The sequence below is a fragment of the Taudactylus pleione genome, unplaced genomic scaffold (assembly GCF_031769625.1).
Source record: "Taudactylus pleione unplaced genomic scaffold, aTauple2 ptg000201l, whole genome shotgun sequence".
NCBI lineage: Eukaryota > Metazoa > Chordata > Amphibia > Anura > Myobatrachidae > Taudactylus > Taudactylus pleione.
In genome coordinates this window covers 9050904-9071281 of record NW_028284603.1, presented here as the reverse complement: position 1 = coordinate 9071281, position 20378 = coordinate 9050904, and the positions used below count along the sequence as shown (strand labels likewise).

General features: G+C 43.2%; 1 protein-coding gene across 1 annotated transcript in view; it reads right to left on the bottom strand.

Moving 5' to 3' along the window:
* Positions 1 to 1235: 1235 nt before the first annotated feature.
* SLC1A4 (solute carrier family 1 member 4) overlaps positions 1236 to 20378 on the bottom strand; it is a 75549-nt gene continuing 56406 nt past the window's right edge. The window contains exons 4-8 of the mRNA XM_088477243.1: positions 18418 to 18584; positions 16640 to 16873; positions 14769 to 14963; positions 11500 to 11634; positions 1236 to 7762 (exon numbers count right to left, since the gene is read on the bottom strand). Coding sequence (XP_088333369.1) covers positions 7528 to 7762; positions 11500 to 11634; positions 14769 to 14963; positions 16640 to 16873; positions 18418 to 18584 — 966 coding nt within the window. The 3' untranslated portion in view covers positions 1236 to 7527. The remainder of the gene's footprint in view (positions 7763 to 11499; positions 11635 to 14768; positions 14964 to 16639; positions 16874 to 18417; positions 18585 to 20378) is intronic.

Below are 20378 nucleotides of genomic sequence, written 5' to 3'. Positions count from 1 at the left end.
CAGAAATATCTCTCTCCTTGAACACAGCCAGGTCGGTAGTTTGAGTGACAGAATGAGGCGTTTGTGGGTGGTAACAGGGGAAGGTGCTTGAAAACGGGGGAGTGGAGATCCGAACGCAGACGGGCCTAATTATGCGAACTGCGTTTTATGAGAGTGCATAATTAACAAAGTAGTGTCATGGCACACGTGACATGGGTGGTTTGTACACTGACCTGATCGTAGTGCTTAAGAGAGGGTGTGGTCAACCTTAAGCTCTACGACCAGTTCCGATGGTTCCCGATGGTCTCGATTAATTCTTATATGGCCGGAGATGACGTGTAATGCGTACGAGAAGGGGGCGTATTTTATTGTCTTCCGCCCGCTTCCTCCCCTTGGTCGGCCAGCTAACGATCCGATCTTAGGGACGCAACATGTGAGTGCATCATTTGCATATCCGGCCCCTTTTCCCGTGCGACTGTGCGGCTGCAACGACCGACTCTGAATGAGGTCCACACTTCCTGGAGATGACGTGCGCAAGTGGGCGTCTTAAGACAGGCTGGTGGGCGTGTGCATACACAAAGTGATCGCACGCCAAGACACAGTGGGCATGCTAATGCCTTGCCGTGCGATCGCCTGCCTTGCTGGGCGTGTGCTGAATTTGCATACGCTGGGTGTGAGCGTATCTGAATGAGCTCCTTAGTGCGATGCCGAGTTGAGAGTAAGGGGAAGTGAAGCCTGTTCAGATTTCTTGCACTTAGCATGGGGCTAGTGCAAGTGCTGATTTAATGATGACGGCTGCATTAGCATAAGGTAGCAAGTCAGCTATAGCTGCTGTGCGTGTGACTCAGGATCAGTAACCTGGGAGGCAGTGGCAGCGTGGGAATAGACGGGTCATGTGTAAATGTGCTTTGGTACGCTTTAGGCATGGTGCTCCATTATACAGACGGGAACCTTTATCCAATATATCCCAAAATTCAGGCATTCTGGAAAAATGATCAAACAGCTGAAGTTATTTCCAGGTCTGGGAACCTTTATGTATATATGTATAACTGTTACAAGGCTCTTTTACAATGGATTAAATAGTATTTTAGGGTTCATTTGATCATACAGGTGCATCCTGTAAAAATGGCATGTTCAAACAACACGTCAGAGACATATATGACATCTATATTGATGCATAAACTATAAAGTATACTGTAGATTTACTACAATGAGTAAATAAAGCACTAGAGCCATAAAAAAAGTTTGACATTTATTTAAAGCCAATAATTGTTTAATCCTTTATGGCTACATTGTACTACATCGCTACATTGTACAAACATAATAGACAAGGGGTTCTTGGACAGAGAAATACTGTACAATAGAACATGCATTCCACAACATTATCACACAACATTTAACTACAATTAAAGACAATTTCACCTAAAACTAAATTTTCAGTTTTGGATGAAATATCCTGAGTGAATCTTGGTTCCCAAAGGTTACATGAATGGGGTTTGGCATTCAGCTTCCCCGCTGGGTCCCCCTGCACCTGCCATAGCCGCCCCTTCCTCCTGCAGATAGCCTTCACCCAGACAGTGTCTATGGAATGGGATTGAAATACCGACGGCTCAACAGCCGCCGGTTCAAATCCCGACAGTAGAAGATCCCGACGCCTGGTGGTAAGTATCCTAACCCTCCCCTCTCCCCCCCTAACCCTCCCTTAGGGGTGCCTAACCCTAACCTCCTCCCAGGGATGCCTAAACCTAACCCCCCCTTCCCGTAGCCTAAACCTTACCCTCCCGGGGAGGGGGGGTTCTTGCCCTAACCTCCCCCTAGTGGTGCCTAATGCTAACCACCCTTCCCCTAGCCTAACCCTAACTTTCCCCGGGGGGGGGGGTGCCTAACCCTAAGTCCCCCCAGGGGTCCCTAAACCTATCCCCCCCATCCCCGGCTAAGTGTTATATTTAACCCAGCACACAACGATTGGGATGGTGGGGGTCGGTCTTCCGGCATCAAGATTAAGATAGGCATCAGTATTTCGACGCCTATCTTAAGTCCTGTGTCAGGCAGGTAGTGTCGGGATTTAGACCGCCGGTCTATTTACTACATCCCAGTGCTATGGGCGGGATATACTAAGAGCAAAAATGCAGTCAAACCCTTTCTGGGGTTTGACCACATTTCTCCTATTTACCAAGCAGAGCTTGAACCCGGCAGGTAACGCATTCTTTAGATGGTGTTACCCAATAGAAGCCTGCGGGCTTCTATTCGCATTTCTTCTTGGAGGAATCCAATCAGATCCCTCCCAGTGTCTCTCACTTCTGGCTATTAAACCCAGAAGTCCCTCTTATCAGGAGAGCTGTCCTTTGCAATTTAAATTGCATTTCTAGGTACATTCCGATATGTACCTGATAAGTGGCGGGATGTTCCGTATCGCGGATGGAATGCTTAGTACATCCCATCCTATCCGAGAAAAGATTGGGATGGGAAGGTCAGAGCGCAATAGAGTGAGTGGTGGAAAAATCAGGGGAGCATGAATATGGGACATCATATAAATAACCTTTGGGGACTCAGCCTTGCTCAGGTTATTCCACCCACAAGTTAGTTTATGTGGGAAATTATCCTGGATGGTCACGTTACTATCTATGACATACAACTTCCTCAAAGGTTATTTCCCATTTTACAAAGTCATAGTCAGTACTTTGCATTTATCTCTACCAAAAAGGAAAATCCTGTTCAGTATGGGTCTAAACACACATGATGGCTGATTTTTTTTTTTTTACACAAACTTCACATTTCCGTCACATTGTTTAATTGAATACATAATACACTTTTTTAAACACTTACAAAAGTTTTATTATTAATTAAGTAATGTAAGCTTGAGGCACTGTGTGATTAGTTACAGGCAACGGCACTTTATAGCCTGTGCCATTAATATCCAGCAATCCGCTCTCCACCTCCTCCTGGTCGATATCTAACCTGAAGCTCAGCAAGAACATTGGGGTTCGTTCAGACTTGGACTTTTTTTGTGTAATAAAACACAAGTATAATATGCAGCTGACAATAAAAGATTAAGGGGGAGATTGATCACATCTTGGAGAAAGAAAAATTGGAGAAGTTGCCCATACTAACCAATCAGCTTCTAACTGTCATATTACAGTCTGTGCTGTAAAAAAAGATAGTTAGGAGCTGATTGGTTTGTACTTTATCTCTCTCCAAGATTTGATACATATCCCCCTAAATTATGTGTGTCTGAGGCGCTAAATGCATCTCAATATGCGGCCAGTTCTCCAGCAGGCTTATGCCAGGCATAAACAGTAGCATAGGCGCTTGGCTTGCACCAGTAACAGCTTGGCAGTGTAATACCCCCTTTACACCGGAGCTAAAACCCGGGTTATTCCAGGGTTAACCCGGGCAGTTCCCGGGTGTAAAAGAGGAGAGGGTTGGATTGCCGGGTCGAGTGACCCGGCATTCCAACATAGGTAAATAGCAGGGTTTAACACGGGCGTAGCCCGTGAAATCCCGCTGTGAGAGAAGCGCACTCCGGGCGATGCTAGCCGGCCGATTGGTCCGGCTTCAGTGGCGCTTGGAGATGACGTCATCTCCAAGCGTCCACTTTCACGCCGGGAAAGCCGGGTCTATGCAGACCCAACTCCGGTGTGAGTGGCGCCAACTCGGGAATATCCCAAGTCGGCGCCGGCTAAGTTCCAGGTCTGATCCGGATAGGAACTCTGTTCCAACTCCGGGTAAGACCCGGAATTTGGGTGGAAAAGGGGTATTAGTAATAGATGGTAAAGTCACATCACCCAGTTTGTACCCAGTATAATTATGTAAGTGTAATGTACATAGAAAAGTGTCTGGACAGTGTTCTTAATAAAAGTGAAAGTCACATTTACAGTGTAAAATACAAATAAATACAGACACAATACAAAATAAAAGTACAAATCAATTTCAATTAAATATAATCATCCATAATTTCCCTTTAAAAATCAAATGGGACTATTCTTAACTACTGTGGTTCGCAATGAGGTAAGGTAAGTAATGGCTGTGACTTCATATAATATAGCGCCCACACTAATGAATTATAAGTAGCAGGGGTCCAAACACAATTAGCCGAATGTCATCATTATCATCAATGCCTATTTTGCACCTGGCGTTGAGCACTTGCTGGACAGCCACATATGCGTTTGTGTCCAATACTTCTCCAATCATAGTTAAGTGCATTCAGCCTACACTTTACTGACAGCTTGGAGCTGATTGGTTGGTATGGGGAACTTTTCTGTCTTGTAGAACTTATCACTTTCCAACATTTGATAAATCTCCTCTAATGTCTCTCTAAATCAGTGATGTCTGTTTTGTAATTGAAACCTTGTAAACTAATATTCCAGTGATTGCTTTACCTTGTGCTGTATATTATATATTTGATCACAGTTCAGTTGCCCATTATGAGTAAGCATAAGCACTCGGATTTGCAATGCTGTCAGGGAAGCGTTTTTTGTCCTCTGACACTTCCTGCAGCATTAGAATATTTTCTCATCGTTGCTGCGTCCAAAGATGCAGGAATGATGAGAATAACGGACAACTCTGAATGAGGCCCTTGGTACTAAAATGATGCAGATCACATTTATGTCTAATGCTGGGCATACACTATGTCAGTGGTTCCCAAACTCGGTCCTCAGGACCCCACACAGTTCACAGTTTCCAGGTCACCCAGCAGGTGCACAGGTGTATTCATTACTCACTGACACATTTTAAAAGATCCACAGGTGGAGCTAATTATTTCATTTGCCATTCAGTGAGGAGACCTGGAAAACATGCACTGTTTGGGATCCTGAGGACTGAGTTTGAGAACGTATGTTTGCTGGGATCTCGCCAATGTCTACAAGTCGCCTGCTATTACAGTTGCCCCAAGATCTGTAAGTAATGCACTGTTAGGGGTCACGGAGGACTGGAGACCTGGAAAACATGCACTGTTTGGGGTCCTGAGGACCGAGTTTGAGAACCTGTGCACTATGCAATTATCTGTCAGAGATCTGGCCAATCTGGCTGGTTGGAATGAAAACCTGGTAATGTATGGGAGCAAATGACAGTCAATCATATGGTCTTAAACAGTGGAAAACGGACAAAAAAAACAATTGTTCAAATTTGTTAAATTCATGTGTTTTAATCAATTTGTCTGAACGACTATTTTTGTCTATTTTCCAGTGTTTGTGAGCAAATTGTCATTTGCTCCCATACATTACCGGATTTTCAATCCAACCAGCCAGATTGGACAGATATCTGACAGATAATTGTATAGTGTATGCCCAGCATAAGGCAGGAGTTCTCAAACTCGGTCCTCAGGACCGGACATAGGTCACGTTTTCCAGGTCACACAGCAGGTGCACAGTTGTAGTCATTACTCACTGACACATTTTAAAAGATCCACAGGTTCGGCTAATTATTTTACTTGTAATTCTGTGAGGAGATCTGGAAAATCCCAAACTGTTTGGGGTCCTGAGGACCGAGTTTGAGAACCTGTGGTATAAAAGAAAAATACTGCAAGATTATGGTCTAGATTAGTTAGGCTGACAGTGTGGTAGCTGGTTTTACCTAAACATTCTACATTTATTTTACAGGAACAAAAGTATTAATTACTAAAAAAGTTGATTTTAAGATACAGAATTTCATGTAGACAAGGTTCCTTTTATGTTTAACTTGTTACAGAAAAAAATATTAAACTGGATGTTGGCAACTTTTGAGCACTATGCAGTTTCTCTCCCTCTATGACTTGCCGGGGGCACTGATGTGGGGGGTACTAATTACCAGGTCCACCGCCCTCCCTACCTTACCTTACCGTGGTCATGCCTCCTTACATTAGGTAACACCCCCTGGGAAGTACCAAGGATCCCATACAACATACTTGCCTACCCTCCCGATTTGGTCGGGAGCCTCCCGAAAATCGGGTGCCACTCCCGACCACCCGGAAGGCAAGGCAAGTCTCCCGGAACCAGCCGCAGCCATCCCACACCCCCCGTTGCCGGCCACTTAATATGCAGCCCGGGGGATCAGATGACGCGATTCGTGTTAAATCGCGTCATTGAAGCCCCGCCCCCCGCAGTACAGTGCCTGTATTACGTGCTCTGAACAGCGGGGGGCGGGACCACGATGACGTGTTGAGCCGCCACGCCCCCCCGCTCCGCCTACCTGCTGTGAGAGGAGTGTCGTCTAGGCTGTCCCCTCCCGGAAGGGACAGCCTAAAGGTAGGCAAGTCTGCCATACAGCTCTCTATGGCTCTGTGACTTGCCACCACCTGACATTTTTGTAAATACTTTCCAGAATCTCTAAACTCCCTCATGCATCATCACAAGACATTGTTTTAATGCCTGTTCTTGTTAAATCAGCCTTGACGTTTACTTTTACATACAACTTTTTATTATTTACAGTTTTGCTACCATTATACTGTTTTTGCTAACATTATAGTGTATCTTGTACTCTACTGTAAAGTAAAAAGCTTGTGCAGCCAACCAAAAAGCAGAAAAGTAATTGTAATGTTTTTTGACTGAACGACGGAAAGATATACTAGTGGCTTTAAGTAGGGACAACTGCGATATAATAGACAAATGGTTTATAATATTCAAAATGTACGAAAAAGAGTTCATAAGTGCAGCCTTAGATTTCATAGTATAACCACAGTGTACATGTGATGGAGGCAGCCATTTTGTTGGTTACACCATTGACTGTGTGCATACAGCCACATACCTCAGGGATGTCACTAGTTCCACTTTCTACTGACACAATACTGGCCTTCACTATGTGTAGGGCACAGGATTGTTTTGATTTACTTACATATGAAATGTTTGGCTTTATTTTTTTTAAAATTCTAAAACTGACATATCACAAAAAAAAAAATTAAATGAACATGTCCCTAAATTCCAGGTCCCATAGTCTATTAAGCATTCATTCTAAACCTTATATAATCAGTGATAGCCCACCACCTAGTTTCTATTAACATTAATATAGATGAAAGGGGTTGATGTATCAAGCAGTGAATATGGTGGAGAAATGGACCAGTAGAGAAGTTGCCCAGAGCAACCAATCAGCCTTGAAGTAGCATTTATCAAGTACAGTTGATAAATTAATAGGTAGGAGCTGATTGGTTGCTACGGGCAACTTCTTCACTGGTCCACTTCTCCATGCCTTTCACTACTTGATACATAGACCCCTTATTCTTAAACGTACTATAGCTTCCATGGGACCCAGCATCTTGCTATAGCTGAGACATACTAGGGGCTTTGGCACCAGTACACTGTCTACTAGGTTCCTGATAAGTATGTGCTTACACTAGGTGTGACTCCGGTCTCTGCATTTCACAACAGTACAGGGATAGGGCATTGAACTATACTCTATATGAACATTATCCTGCAACTGTATTTAAGTGGTTGTCAGCACAGATTAATTGTCAGAGGATTCTGAGGAAATACTGTCACTAATCTAGATTCTAGCAGCTCATACTGGCAGTGAGCAATGTCTGGTCTTAAGGACCGACCAGCAGCCTAACCCAAGACGTAGCATAGCATGCACGGTACATTACAGGACAGATTCCTTTGATTCCGGCATGGGTATCCTGGATGGTTTTGAGATTTGGTTCCTGTGCATTACAAGGGGAGAGGTTTCCTCTTCTGACTTGCAGTTTGGCACAGCCTCAACATAAATATCATTTAGGTCCTGCTGGTTCTTTGCCGCTTCCTTTTGGTTCAGATGATGAAGAATTCCTGCACCAAGAGCATCTCCTTCAACGTTTACCACCGTGGTGGTCCGATCCCTTTATCAGAATGGAAGAAAAGAGAATTGCTCAGCATTCACCTCTCTACAATCATTCAAACAGGCTCTCAATACCCACTACCTCATTAAAGCCTTCCAGCTCTCATCCTAACTTGCTGCTACATGTTCCTTCCTCCCCGTCTAACCCATCTGTGTCACACCTGTTTGTCTGCCCCTCCCTTTTAGAATGTAAGCTCACATGAGCAGGGCCCTCTACCCTCTTGTGCTTCTCCTTACTTTACTTTTCATCTACTTCTTACTCCCCACTAGGGCACCTAACACTTGGTTGCTTATGCTCTGCTGCTTATGTGGGTGTTATGGTCGCTAATGTAGCAAAGTATATTATTCATGTCCTTTCCTGCATTGTATTGCATTGTACTGTAAGTCACTAGTCATTTATGTGTTTATGTAATTTGTAAGGCGCTGCGGAACACTTGTGGTGCCATATAAGTAAATGATAATAATAATTGTAATGCACTTGAAGATAAGTTTTTTTCCTGGCTTTACTATAGCAAATTATGCAGTAATGAGTTACAATTGTCAGAGCTACATTTTATTTTAGTTCATGCTTTGCATTCTATTTGCTTATTGACAATCAGCGGTATAATTGCAAAATAGAGTATAAAATATAACAGTAAATAGAATTTTTGTCTTTGATCTCTGTTCACCGTCTCCCTGTCTCACATCTATTCCTCCTCATCCCCTTTTTCCCTGATTCTAATCTCTGTCCCCCTCATATTTCTCCCGGTCTAATCTCTATCCCCTTGCAGGGGGTGCCACTACTATGGGGCCCAGAGGCTTAGGAGGCCCCAGACACAGGCCATATAGTTGGCTACCAAGTTCCCAGAATTGCCTGCTAAGCAATTGGGTCTGACCTGTTGGCAGGCCTATATGAGGTGACAATCCATTTTTAGTGGATGATGTGTGTAGTGGATGTTGCAATGGTAAAGAAAACCTGTAAGGTGGCACAATCTGTACTGGGCACTGTAATGTGGTAGAATATGAATTGGAGGGCACTGTCATGCTACAGAATATGAACTCGGGCACTGTAATATGGCACAATATGAACTAGAGGCACTATAGAATGGCATAATATGGATATGGGTCACTTTAATGTGGCATAATATTAACTGGGGGGACACTAATGTGAAATAATATGAACTGGGGGCACTGTGATGTGGTATAGTATAAATTGGGTTCACTGAAATATGTCACTGTACTGTACGAACTGTGGGCACTACAGTGTGGTATAATGTGAAATGGGGGCACTACAATGTGGCATAAAATAAACTGGGGCCACTGCAATGTGGCATAGTATGAACTGGAGGCACTACACGGTGGCACTATGAACTGAGGACACTTCAATGTGACATAATATGTACTGGGGATACTATGGCATAATGTGAATTGGCAGCACTGTGTGGCATGATGTGTACTGGCAGCACTACAATGTGACATAATGTGAACTAGGGCACTACTAAGGGGCATACAATGAACAAAGGCCCTACTATGGGACATAAAATGAATTTGGGCACTACAATGGGGCATAACATTAATTAGGATACTTCCATGGGGCATAAACTCAACTAGAGCATAAAATGAACAAATGCTGCAGAGAAAGGTGTCTCTCTAGAAACATAGGGTAGAGGCCCTTTCAAAATGTTGCTATGGGGTCCGCAAAATGTTGGCTATGCCTCTGCCTCCCTTTCTCCCGGTCTCTCATCTCTACACCCTCACCATCTCTCCCTGTCTCTCATCTCTGACCCCCTCACCTCTCTTCCAGTCTCTCATCTCTGCCCCCTCACCATGTCTCCCTGTCTATCATCTCTGTCCCCCTCATCTCTCTTCCTGTCTCTCATCTCTGTCCCCCTCACCATGTCTCCCTGTCTATCATCTCTGTCCCCCTCACCATGTCTCCCTGTCTATCATCTCTGTCCCCCTCACCATGTCTCCCGGTCTCTCATCTCTGTCCCCCTCACCACCTCTCCCTGTCTCTCATCTCTGACCCCCTCACCTCTCTTCCTGTCTCTCATCTCTGCCCCCTCACCATGTCTCCCTGTCTCTCATCTCTGACCCCCTCACCATGTCTCCCTGTCTATCATCTCTGACCCCCTCACCTCTCTTCCTGTCTCTCATCTCTGTCCCCCTCACCATGTCTCCCTGTCTATCATCTCTGTCCCCCTCACCATGTCTCCCTGTCTATCATCTCTGTCCCCCTCACCATGTCTCCCTGTCTATCATCTCTGTCCCCCTCACCATGTCTCCCTGTCAATCATCTCTGTCCCCCTCATCTCTCTTCCTGTCTCTCATCTCTGTCCCCCTCACCATGTCTCCCTGTCTCTCATCTCTACCCCCTCACCATGTCTCCCTGTCTATCATCTCTGTCCCCCTCATCTCTCTTCCTGTCTCTCATCTCTGTCCCCCTCACCATGTCTCCCTGTCTATCATCTCTGTCCCCCTCATCTCTCTTCCTGTCTCTCATCTCTGTCCCCCTCACCATGTCTCCCTGTCTCTCATCTCTGTCCCCCTCATCTCTCTTCCTGTCTCTCATCTCTGTTCCCCTCATCTCTCTTCCTGTCTCTCATCTCTGTCCCCCTCATCTCTCTTCCTGTCTCTCACCTCTGTCCCCCTCACCATGTCTCCCTGTCTCTCATCTCTGTCCCCCTCATCTCTCTTCCTGTCTCTCATCTCTGTACACCTCATCTCTCTTCCTGTCTCTCATCTCTGTCCCCCTCATCTCTCTTCCTGTCTCTCATCTCTGTCCCCCTCACCATGTCTTCCTGTCTCTCATCTCTGTCCCCCTCATCTCTCTTCCTGTCTCTCATCTCTGTCCCCCTCACCATGTCTCCCTGTCTCTCATCTCTGTCCCCCTCATCTCTCTTCCTGTCTCTCATCTCTGTCCCCCTCATCTCTCTTCCTGTCTATCATCTCTGTCCCCCTCATCTCTCTTCCTGTCTCTCATCTCTGTCCCCCTCATCTCTCTTCCTGTCTCTCATCTCTGTTCCCCTCATCTCTCTTCCTGTCTCTCATCTCTGTCCCCCTCACCATGTCTCCCTATCATCTATGTCCCCCTCATCTCTCTTCCTGTCTCTCATCTCTGTCCCCCTCATCTCTCTTCCTGTCTCTCATCTCTGTCCCCCATCTCTCACTCTCTCATCTCTGTCCCTAATGTCAATCTCTCTTGTCTTTGTTTCCACACCCCTCATTGTTGTCTACGTGGAATTGTTTTGCCCACTTTCCTTCAGACTAATCCATGGAAGTCAATTACTACCCACAAACATCCCAATTGGGGGTGCTGACCTGTGTCAACATACTGTAGGAGCAGGATGCAAATGACTACATATACCTGTCTCCCACTGTAATGTAACAATAAAATGTCACTGGGGCAGCTGAGTTATACTCAAGACCCCAGAGATACTGGCTGATTTATATCCCTTAAATGAACATATTCCTCAAATAGGTAAATTTACTTTCCAATTATTAAGGGCATAAAATCATGACCTGTTCAAACTGCAGTTTAAATAATCAGTTGTATTGCATTTGGTTCAAAACTGTTCACATTGTCCTTATAACTAATAAATATCACTCACTACTTGATAAAAGTTGTAACTTGTAATAAATAAAATGTACAAATTGTGCTTAAGTTATGCTGTTTGAGCCTCTGATTGATAACACACTGTGCTGTTACTAACATAATACAATTATCAAGTAAAACAGCTTATTATTATGTATACTCACACTATCCAGTCCACTGCCAGTATCAGTGACAAGTCATTTGTGGGGAGACCGATAGCCTCTAGAATAATCGCTATAGTGAGGACTCCGCCTGCCGGTATTCCAGCTGCACCGACACTTGAAGCTGTAGCTGTTACACTGAGAATGATAAATGAATAATGGTTAGCAGAATGGATTCTTAAACTGAGACGTACATTATCCATTCCTGAATAGTGGTGTCAGTATTTTATATTTATTTATTTATGTCAATTTTGACCTATAAGCTGGAACCATCCAAAAACTCATAGCTACAGTTTTGCAGATAGTCCCCTTTAATAAAGAATATGAAGGTCAAAAGTGCGGAGCTGGCAGGTATACAGAGCATTATTACCGGCAAGAAGGTGACTATGAGTCGGCCTAGCGCATGCACAGGGACAGGTACACATCCTGGTTTCTGGTACCGCCACTATAAAATCAATTTATACCTACATTTGTGGGATTTCAGCTCTGAGGGTAAATTTGTATGGAGCAAACTGTGAAATCGTCCTGCTAGATTCACCTATTTTGTTTTTTCCACCAAAACACTTCTAAGGTTTAGTCTAATTTATGTCAGGAAGTTGGCGTTGTCTTTGTACAAGTCTCTTTTGCGTGTTTGAGTTTGCAAACGATTACCTCTTACCTCTTTGCTAATACTCAGGCCCGTATTCAATTAAAAGGCGAAAAGCCGCGATCGGTTTCTCGCCACTTTCCGAGGTATCGCCCTATCCAATTCCCTGGATGTTTTCGTCTCGGCGAAAACCTCCATAGGCAAAAACAGGTGAAAAATTTTCTGCATCCAAAGGTAGGAGAAAAGATGTGCAAAATCCCTATTTTTGAGTCAAAATGTGGGGACTTGTTTCAGAACCGTTTGGGCATCCCCCCAATGACTACTTAGGCAATAAAAAAAAATTATCTTAATACCCCTTAAAAAAAGCATGTCATTTTTGGGGTGAATTATAAAAAGTGCTTGAAAATGGGTCGGGTATTTTTGGGGTGCTGTATGGGTGGGACAGGTGTCTTTAGGTTTGCAGGGGGCTGCAGCAGCTGTTTTTTTATATAGTTTTTTAAAATGCACTTTATTAACTCCAAAATATACTAGTACCCATTTAAATGTATCCCCAATTTAACTACAGCAATTATTTTTCACCAAAGAAATTGCTTTATATAATATTTTCACACTAATGCAAAACTGCATATAACAGCCATTTGACTAAAATTAGGAACCCAAAATACTTTTATTACAGCTATTAATACACTTCTATATTGATTACCAAGGTCACTTATGCTTTTTTGGGGTTACAGACTGATTTCCCCAAAAACTGAAGTTCTTTTCGCTAGTTTCGACATTCGCTGCATTCGCACGTCCGTGTTTTCACCTGTTTTGCAATTGAATAGGGCGAAAAGCGGGAGTGCGCATTGTGAAAGTACGTGATAACTTTGCCTAAAACCACAGGCGAATGAGTCGAAAACATTGCGCTTATCGCCGATCTCGGCTAATTGAATACGGGTTTCAGTCTTGTTGTTTTATTGCCGTGTTTGTTTCCAATTGTAAAGCTGTGCAGTATTCCTGCGCTACACAAATAAATGTTACTAAACATAAGAACAATAATTACATTGGTCAAGTGCTAGAAATGCACTTTCCCATATTAAAACCGTAGGAAAACACCTACAGTTTATGATCTCTAAGGATGTGTATAATTCAGGTATTCCGGCAGACAGAAAATTCTTCACGGGCCCTAAATAAACATGCAATGCCCCTAAATGTGCTTTCTCTGCCACTTTAATGTCATTTAAATGATCTTGAAAATGAAAACCTAGTTTTGACACATACAGTATGTGCATAACCAGCCGAAGCAGAAAACATATGCTAATGTTAGCGAAGATCACCGGAGCATAAAGATGCCCACTGCTGCCTACTTACCTGCGTGTGACGACGCATACCTACGTAAAAATCAGTAACATCGATGCACACCGGCGGCCATCTTACCCTTGCGGCAGGTCTGACCTGCCACAGCCTTGTGAGCTCCTCTGACACGCAGAGCTGTGCATGCACTCGCAGTGGGTGATTTATGCACACCCATGTAATGGCGTTTAAACAGACAGGCATGCCGTTATCAGTGCGGCTTATACGCATGCGCGATGGCAAACAATCGCTCGATCTGCGTGAAAATCCATCTCTGAATCAGGCCCACAGTCCTACTATAGTGACTGTCACTGGGGTATTTTGTGCCTTATAAGAATGCACTGTTACTTCATTAGGAACTGTACTGCCTACCACTGAGACGCTTTGGAGAAGATTCAGAGTTAAATACAAGTCTGTTTGCCATGCCCCATCCCAATGCATCTCAGAGAAGGTGTCAACTTAATTGTGGTCTTTACAAAGCTGGACAGAAGCATAAATACACTTGTTTCCAGCGCATCATATGCACCAGGTATAGGCTGGTACAGTCGGTCAGCGCAGTAGCAAGGGCAATGAGCGTTCAGTGCGGCCCCGCCCCCTGTGCGCATGACGTTATGATTGTGCATTAGTAGTGGGGTCTCCAGCACCCGGAACTGCAGCAGTGAAGACGCTCCGGGCAGCTGTAAATTATGGCAGTGTTCCTGCCTGTAGCATCCAATGGACGCTATAGGCATACGCGATACCGACTGCAGGGTGCTATTCCAGGCACCCTGCAGCCAGAAGCAGGGGCCATGGGGTGGCAACGGTGCCACCCACAGAGCCCTGCACGCTGTGCTGCCGCACTTGGGCACTGATGATGATGGCTATAAAACTAAGCATATCGATAATGTTGGCCCACTCACATAGATGCGTACAGTACAGGCAAATATATACATTTATATACATTTACTTACAAGTGTGCAATGCCGGAGCAATTACAGTCGACTTCAGTTCAACTCTGCATCAGGCCTTGCATGAGTAACATAATGTCCCTCGCTACCGTCACACTAAGCGTTGGCCACTACAATAAGGGACAACAGTCAGCAGTTTCTTACTTGTGAAACTGCTGGATTCAGCTCCTCCATGCTAGTGCTAGGCTTTGAGGGTGACGCTTAACTATGATGTCACAACAAAGCGCCACCCTGCCAGGAATAGAAGATGCCATTCCTTCCCTAGGAACCTGTGGCAGTCACTAAAGATGCCTGGGCCTCATTGGTGTCGCTGGTTCCTAATAAATGGATAGGCTGCTCTCTGAGGAATACATGTTACATGGCTACTGAAGTTGTCATAGACATTGACTGATTTGTTATCTTACAGAATAGTGAAGATCTGTCCAGCGTTTAGATCATAGTTATTCATCTGGGCGATGAACACTGCGGCCATGCACTGGAAAATGGCTGCGCCGTCCATATTCACTGTGGCCCCAATGGGGAGTATGAACCTGCTGATTCTTTTGTCTACGCCATTGTTTTCTTCAATGCACTTGATCATGGTCGGAAGAGTCGCAGAGCTATATAGAAAATGAGCAGAATTATTTATATGTTATTGGAAGATATGGCAGAAATAAAACTTCAAGAAATCATCAATATACATTAGTGCACAGGTTCTAAAACTCGCTCTTCAGGACCCCAAACAGTGCATGTTTTCCAGGTCTCCCCACAGAATCACAAGTGAAATAATTAGCTCCATCTGTGGATCTTTTAAAATGTGTCAGTGAGTAATGACTACACCTGTGCAGCTGCTGGGTGACCTGCAAAATGTGACCTGTGTGGGGTCCCGAGGACCGAGTTTGAGCAGCAGCGGTGACTCTGGGAATACAATTACCGGGCAGCATTATCAATGTATTGTTTAATACAATGTGTCGAATGTAATGTTAGTAACCCTTATTGTAAGTAAGGTAAGAGAGTTAAGGGAAAAACATTCTACCATGAAAGTATGCCAAAAAATAATAATAATATATACTGCATATATGTGTGTGTATATATATATATATATATATATATATATATATAATTTCCAAAAATAGGGGTGCACTCACCAGTCTTCATAAGTTTTCCATAAGAATATATAGCTTTATTAAAACCATCATGATAATGTTTATTATGGTGGTTTAAATAAAGCTATATATTCTTATGGAAAAACTTATGAAGACTGGTGAGTGCACCCCTATTTTGGAAATTGTTTTTAGCAATGTGGTACCTTGCTTGGGTCAGCTACCCCAGCATTAGATTTGATTAACGTGAGTGTGGACTTTTTGTGTTTTTTATATATATATTGAAATCATCATGTTGGTTATTATTTATTTATTTATTTTTAAGTGATCTACCTGTTGTCAAAACCATTTTTTGTTTCTTTTCTTGGGCAAAGTTCTTATTTAAGGACATAATATTGTCTGCTGCATTTAGTAAAGCGTAAAAAGATTTGTTACAAAACATTTGTATTAGTGTTGCCTATGTGTATTGCTAAAAGAGGTAGGTTGGAACCAGTGTTTTGTGGAGCTTACTTTAGTAATAGTTTACAGATCTGTGTTTCACCTTTTTCAGTAGCAGATGTGGATTTAAGAGCCACTAAATTGAACAGAGGAAAATAGAATTTTGAATATGTGATTATATCAACTAGCTCATTCATATTACACTACAGGATTTGTGGTCCTTTAAGAAGACCAACGGCAAAATTACGCAAATATAATGATTGAATGCAAAAGTCCAATAGACCCAGGAGAAGCTGTAAGCACTTTGCTTAACAAAGCAGCCTGTGTATAACAAATAACTGTATGTAGACTATTATTTGAATTTATTTGAATGATTTTAATATTTGTAGCTTGTTGTACCAAACCGCACTTATGGCATATAAATATTACTGGTTGCCTCTGCCAACCAGCTTCAAAATATTAATATTGGTTTAGCTATTATAGGTACCTGCTGGCATCTGTAGCATCAAAAGTATAGCAGTTAAGTGAGAGGTTTCCGTTAGCAAATATGTAATTTACATTAGGGAACTTGTTATATTATTTCATTGCTGAATTTGTAGATGTAGCTTTTAACTTTGTCTTACTTTGTTACTATGCTGACGTGCGTGCAAGTAAAGGCAAGGGCCCAGCAACAGCACACAACCTGGAAGAAACCTGGAAGCGCTATTTGCCAGACCGACAACCAGCACAGTACCGATCGGTGAGCAATGTCTTACCTTGAGCATGTTGCAAATGCTGTTGCAAAAGGTGTAATCAGCCCCAGTAGGAATGTGAATGGGTTTTTCCGCGTAATAGCAAAATAAATAAGTGGAAGAACTATCCCTCCGTGGATAACGTGACCCAAAATAGATGCCATGATGTACTTCCCGAGGCTGGTCACCAAGAGCATGAGATTTCCCATCTCAACGATCTTACTCCCAACAAGAAACATAATTCCAATAGGGACATACCTGAGGAATAACAATACAAGATGGCTGAATGTGTTCTGAACATTGTCATTTACACAACCTTACAAGAGACAATACAAGTATTATGATATCACTCTAAGGCATTAAATAATGCAATTATAGTGAGTCCCGAGCATAAATAATGCTCCATAAAATGATTCTAATACATACATGGAGATATATGGAGATTGCAATGAATTAAGCCTTAAGGGGTTACATGACTATTTTCAAACCTGTCTGCAAGTAACTGCCAAAATAAAGTGACTTGGGTAAATGTGCAAATTTGTAGTTCCACTGCCCTACTATGTTATGTCAACTAACTAATGAACCATTATATCTGGAGCATAGTGCTAAACACAAGATTGTATATAACACTGTAATAGAATGGTAACACATGAAAATCAAACGGGTTGCGTATGAAATCCCGGCAGTTGGGATGCCTGCTGTGAAAATGCCGACAGTGGCATCCCGATGCTGGGAATCCCGACAGGGGTCAGGTAAGTATGTTAACCCTCCCTCTTCTCCCCTTAACCCTCTCTACTTGCACCCTAATCCTAACCCTCCCCACCCCGCACCCAAACCCTCCCCGTTAGTGCCTACACCTAACCCTCCCCCCTTTGTGCCTAAACCTAACCCTCCCCCTTGGTGCCTACCCCTAACCCCCCCCCAGTGGGGCCTAAGCCTAACCCCCACCCCCCCCTCCCGAATTGTGCCTATCCTGAACCTCCACCCCTGAGGCCTAACTCTAAACCCCCACCCCCACCCCTGTGGTGCCTAAAGATAGCTCTTCTCCCCCCTGCGGGTAAAAGCTAAGGGCACCCCGGGTTACCTTCGATCGGGATGCCGTCTGTCGGGATTCCAGCGCCGGTCTGTGGACTGGCTTCGGGATTTAGCTGCCTTTGTTAAATCCCGGGTCGGGATTCCAACGCCAGGATTTCAACAGACGGCATCCCAAATCAAACATAGTAAAGGCGATTGCTCTGTCCCAGTAATAGCCGGAAGCTGTAGCACTTTTACATGTTATATAGCTTTTATGAATAATGAATGCATTAATAACAAGTAAAGCTTATCAAAGAGGACGTGTACTGGCACACATTTTGTAGACATGAACCATAGTCACGAGAATGGACCAGAGATATAGCATGTTGTCACAGTGCCTTCAGCATATATAAAAAAAATAATTCTGCAAATTATTCATTATAATTGTAAACAATGTATTATTTGTAGAATCTGCCGGCTTAGTTCACGTACAGGATTAAATTAATGGTGATTAGCATATAGTAAATGTTATAAAAAAACCTCTCTCTAATCCTAATGGTGTATGATATAACGTGGCATTTAATAAGGCGATGATTCCTCAATATATCAGCCTAGTAGTATAGTATGATCCTTGGGACAGAGCAGAGGAGTCTGGTGGCCAGTGCCCTAGAATAAAAAACAAAAAAAGAACACAACCCAGACGGTGCCCCTGACTGGAGAATGCGCCTGGAGAAATCGCTACACCGGTCTAGTTGTCAAAGGGATGGTTGAGGTATCTCATGACTTACCACATTATCCAGGACACAAGGACCATTGTGGCCTCATTAAAAGCATTGAAGAAACGTATAAGTTCCTCTCCTTCTGACCCCAGTTTTTTCAAGGCTACTCCTAATACAAGTGCGAAGAGGACCAGTCCCAGGATGTTCATTCCTTCAACCTCTGTACCTACAGGCACCTGTGAAAGGATATTATCTGTGTTATATATATATATATATATATATATATATATATTGTTCAACTGAAGACTTGAGTCCATAATATAGAACCAAATTCTATTTTCTAGCCATTAGTTAAGCATGTAATAAGGAGTTTGCATGGCTGGTTACCGCTAAAGTCCTAACAGACCTGATATAAGAGCATTAAGGGCTTGGCTATTCTAACAATAGCGTCCTGTCATTGGTTTCATATTACCAACATCTGTGACTTACCTGAACTATAGTCCCTGATGGAATCAGCCACATTTGCAGCAGGATGTTCCATTCTGTATCTTTATCCAACTAAGGGGTCACTCCAGAGCCAGAAAGCAGGATAATAGTTTGGCCATACTGGAAGGATAATTTCCAGCCTTACCACAGCCTGACGTAGGAAACCCTTGGCACTAGTGCCACAAGGTGACAGGCCAAGATGTTTTGAGCAGTATCAGTCCCTTTCCTAGTAGGCACACTGCACTGCTTCTCCCCTAGGGAGGCCTTTTTTGGGTGTGCAAGAGCCTCCCCAAGCCAGGGAACCCAAGTCCCAAGCGCGGCCTGCATACCCAGTGAAGCCTGGTGGTCTGGTGAGTAAACCCTGCCCCAGTTAGTCATGCTCACAGTTCAGTAATAGTATAATGTCTTCATCTATAGACTATGGGAGAGATGTTTCAAACTTCTTCAAATTTATTTTCCTTTTTCCTTAATGTCTCCCTCCTGCCCTGCTTTATGCCATTCATGTGTGGAGGTGGCATGGTTTTCTCTCTTCTGCCCCCTGAACATTGTCTGTGACTGCCAAATCCCTGGAAAAAGTGGCAGTGCAGTGGCGTGGCAAGCAGGTAGCTGTGTCTTTGAAATAATGATATCTAGGTATGTTCTTGTCTTTGCTTTCTAAACATTGAGCAATATTAGAAGAATTATTTAGAACTATTATATTATTACAGTATCCAAAACATCCATCGTAATTTGATGGTAATAAATGTTGTTTCTTTTGGGATTAGAAGGTCAGGCGAATGTAACAAAGCACCAGTAAGCAGCAATGTGGAGGCTAAGGGGTATATTTACTAAAGTGCGGGTTTTTAGAAGTGGGGATGTTGCCCATAGCAACCAGTCAGATTCTGGCTATTATCTTCTAGAAGGAGCTAGATAAATGTTAAGTAGAATCTGATTGGTTGGTATGAGCAACAACTCCATTTCTTAAAACCCCCACTTTAGTAAATTTACCCCTAAATGTCCATACAAACACGTAGGTTGAAGACGGTACTCACAGTATCAAAAATAATAACTGCAGATAAGGAAGTTAATGACAAATAAAATAAAAGTTGTCCTATTAGGTTTATGGCTTTCCACCAAAATAGGGAAATATGAAATATGAAGGAATGTATCCACATCTTCACAGCTTTAGTTTAAAGGACTATTTGCCCCTATGCAACTTCTTGTTGCCCGTCACTTGGAAGAAACGTGCAACAATCTTAGAAAATATGTTCTACTCCTACATGATTAAAGTGAACTCCTGTACCTCTCTACTATTGAATATACACATGTATGAAAGCAGATGACCTAGAGAAAATCACTTTATTCTCTTGGCATCTGCAAACATCTAATGATTTTTCCATCGCAATACTATTATATGGCGATATAAAGTCATGCACATTATTATTATTTATTTATATGGTGCCACAAGGGGTCCGCAGCGCCTTACAGAGAACAAAACAAGAACAAAGTGGCTTACAGTACAGAACATTGCAGGACATAATACCCAAGGGTTAGGTGTTGTTGCA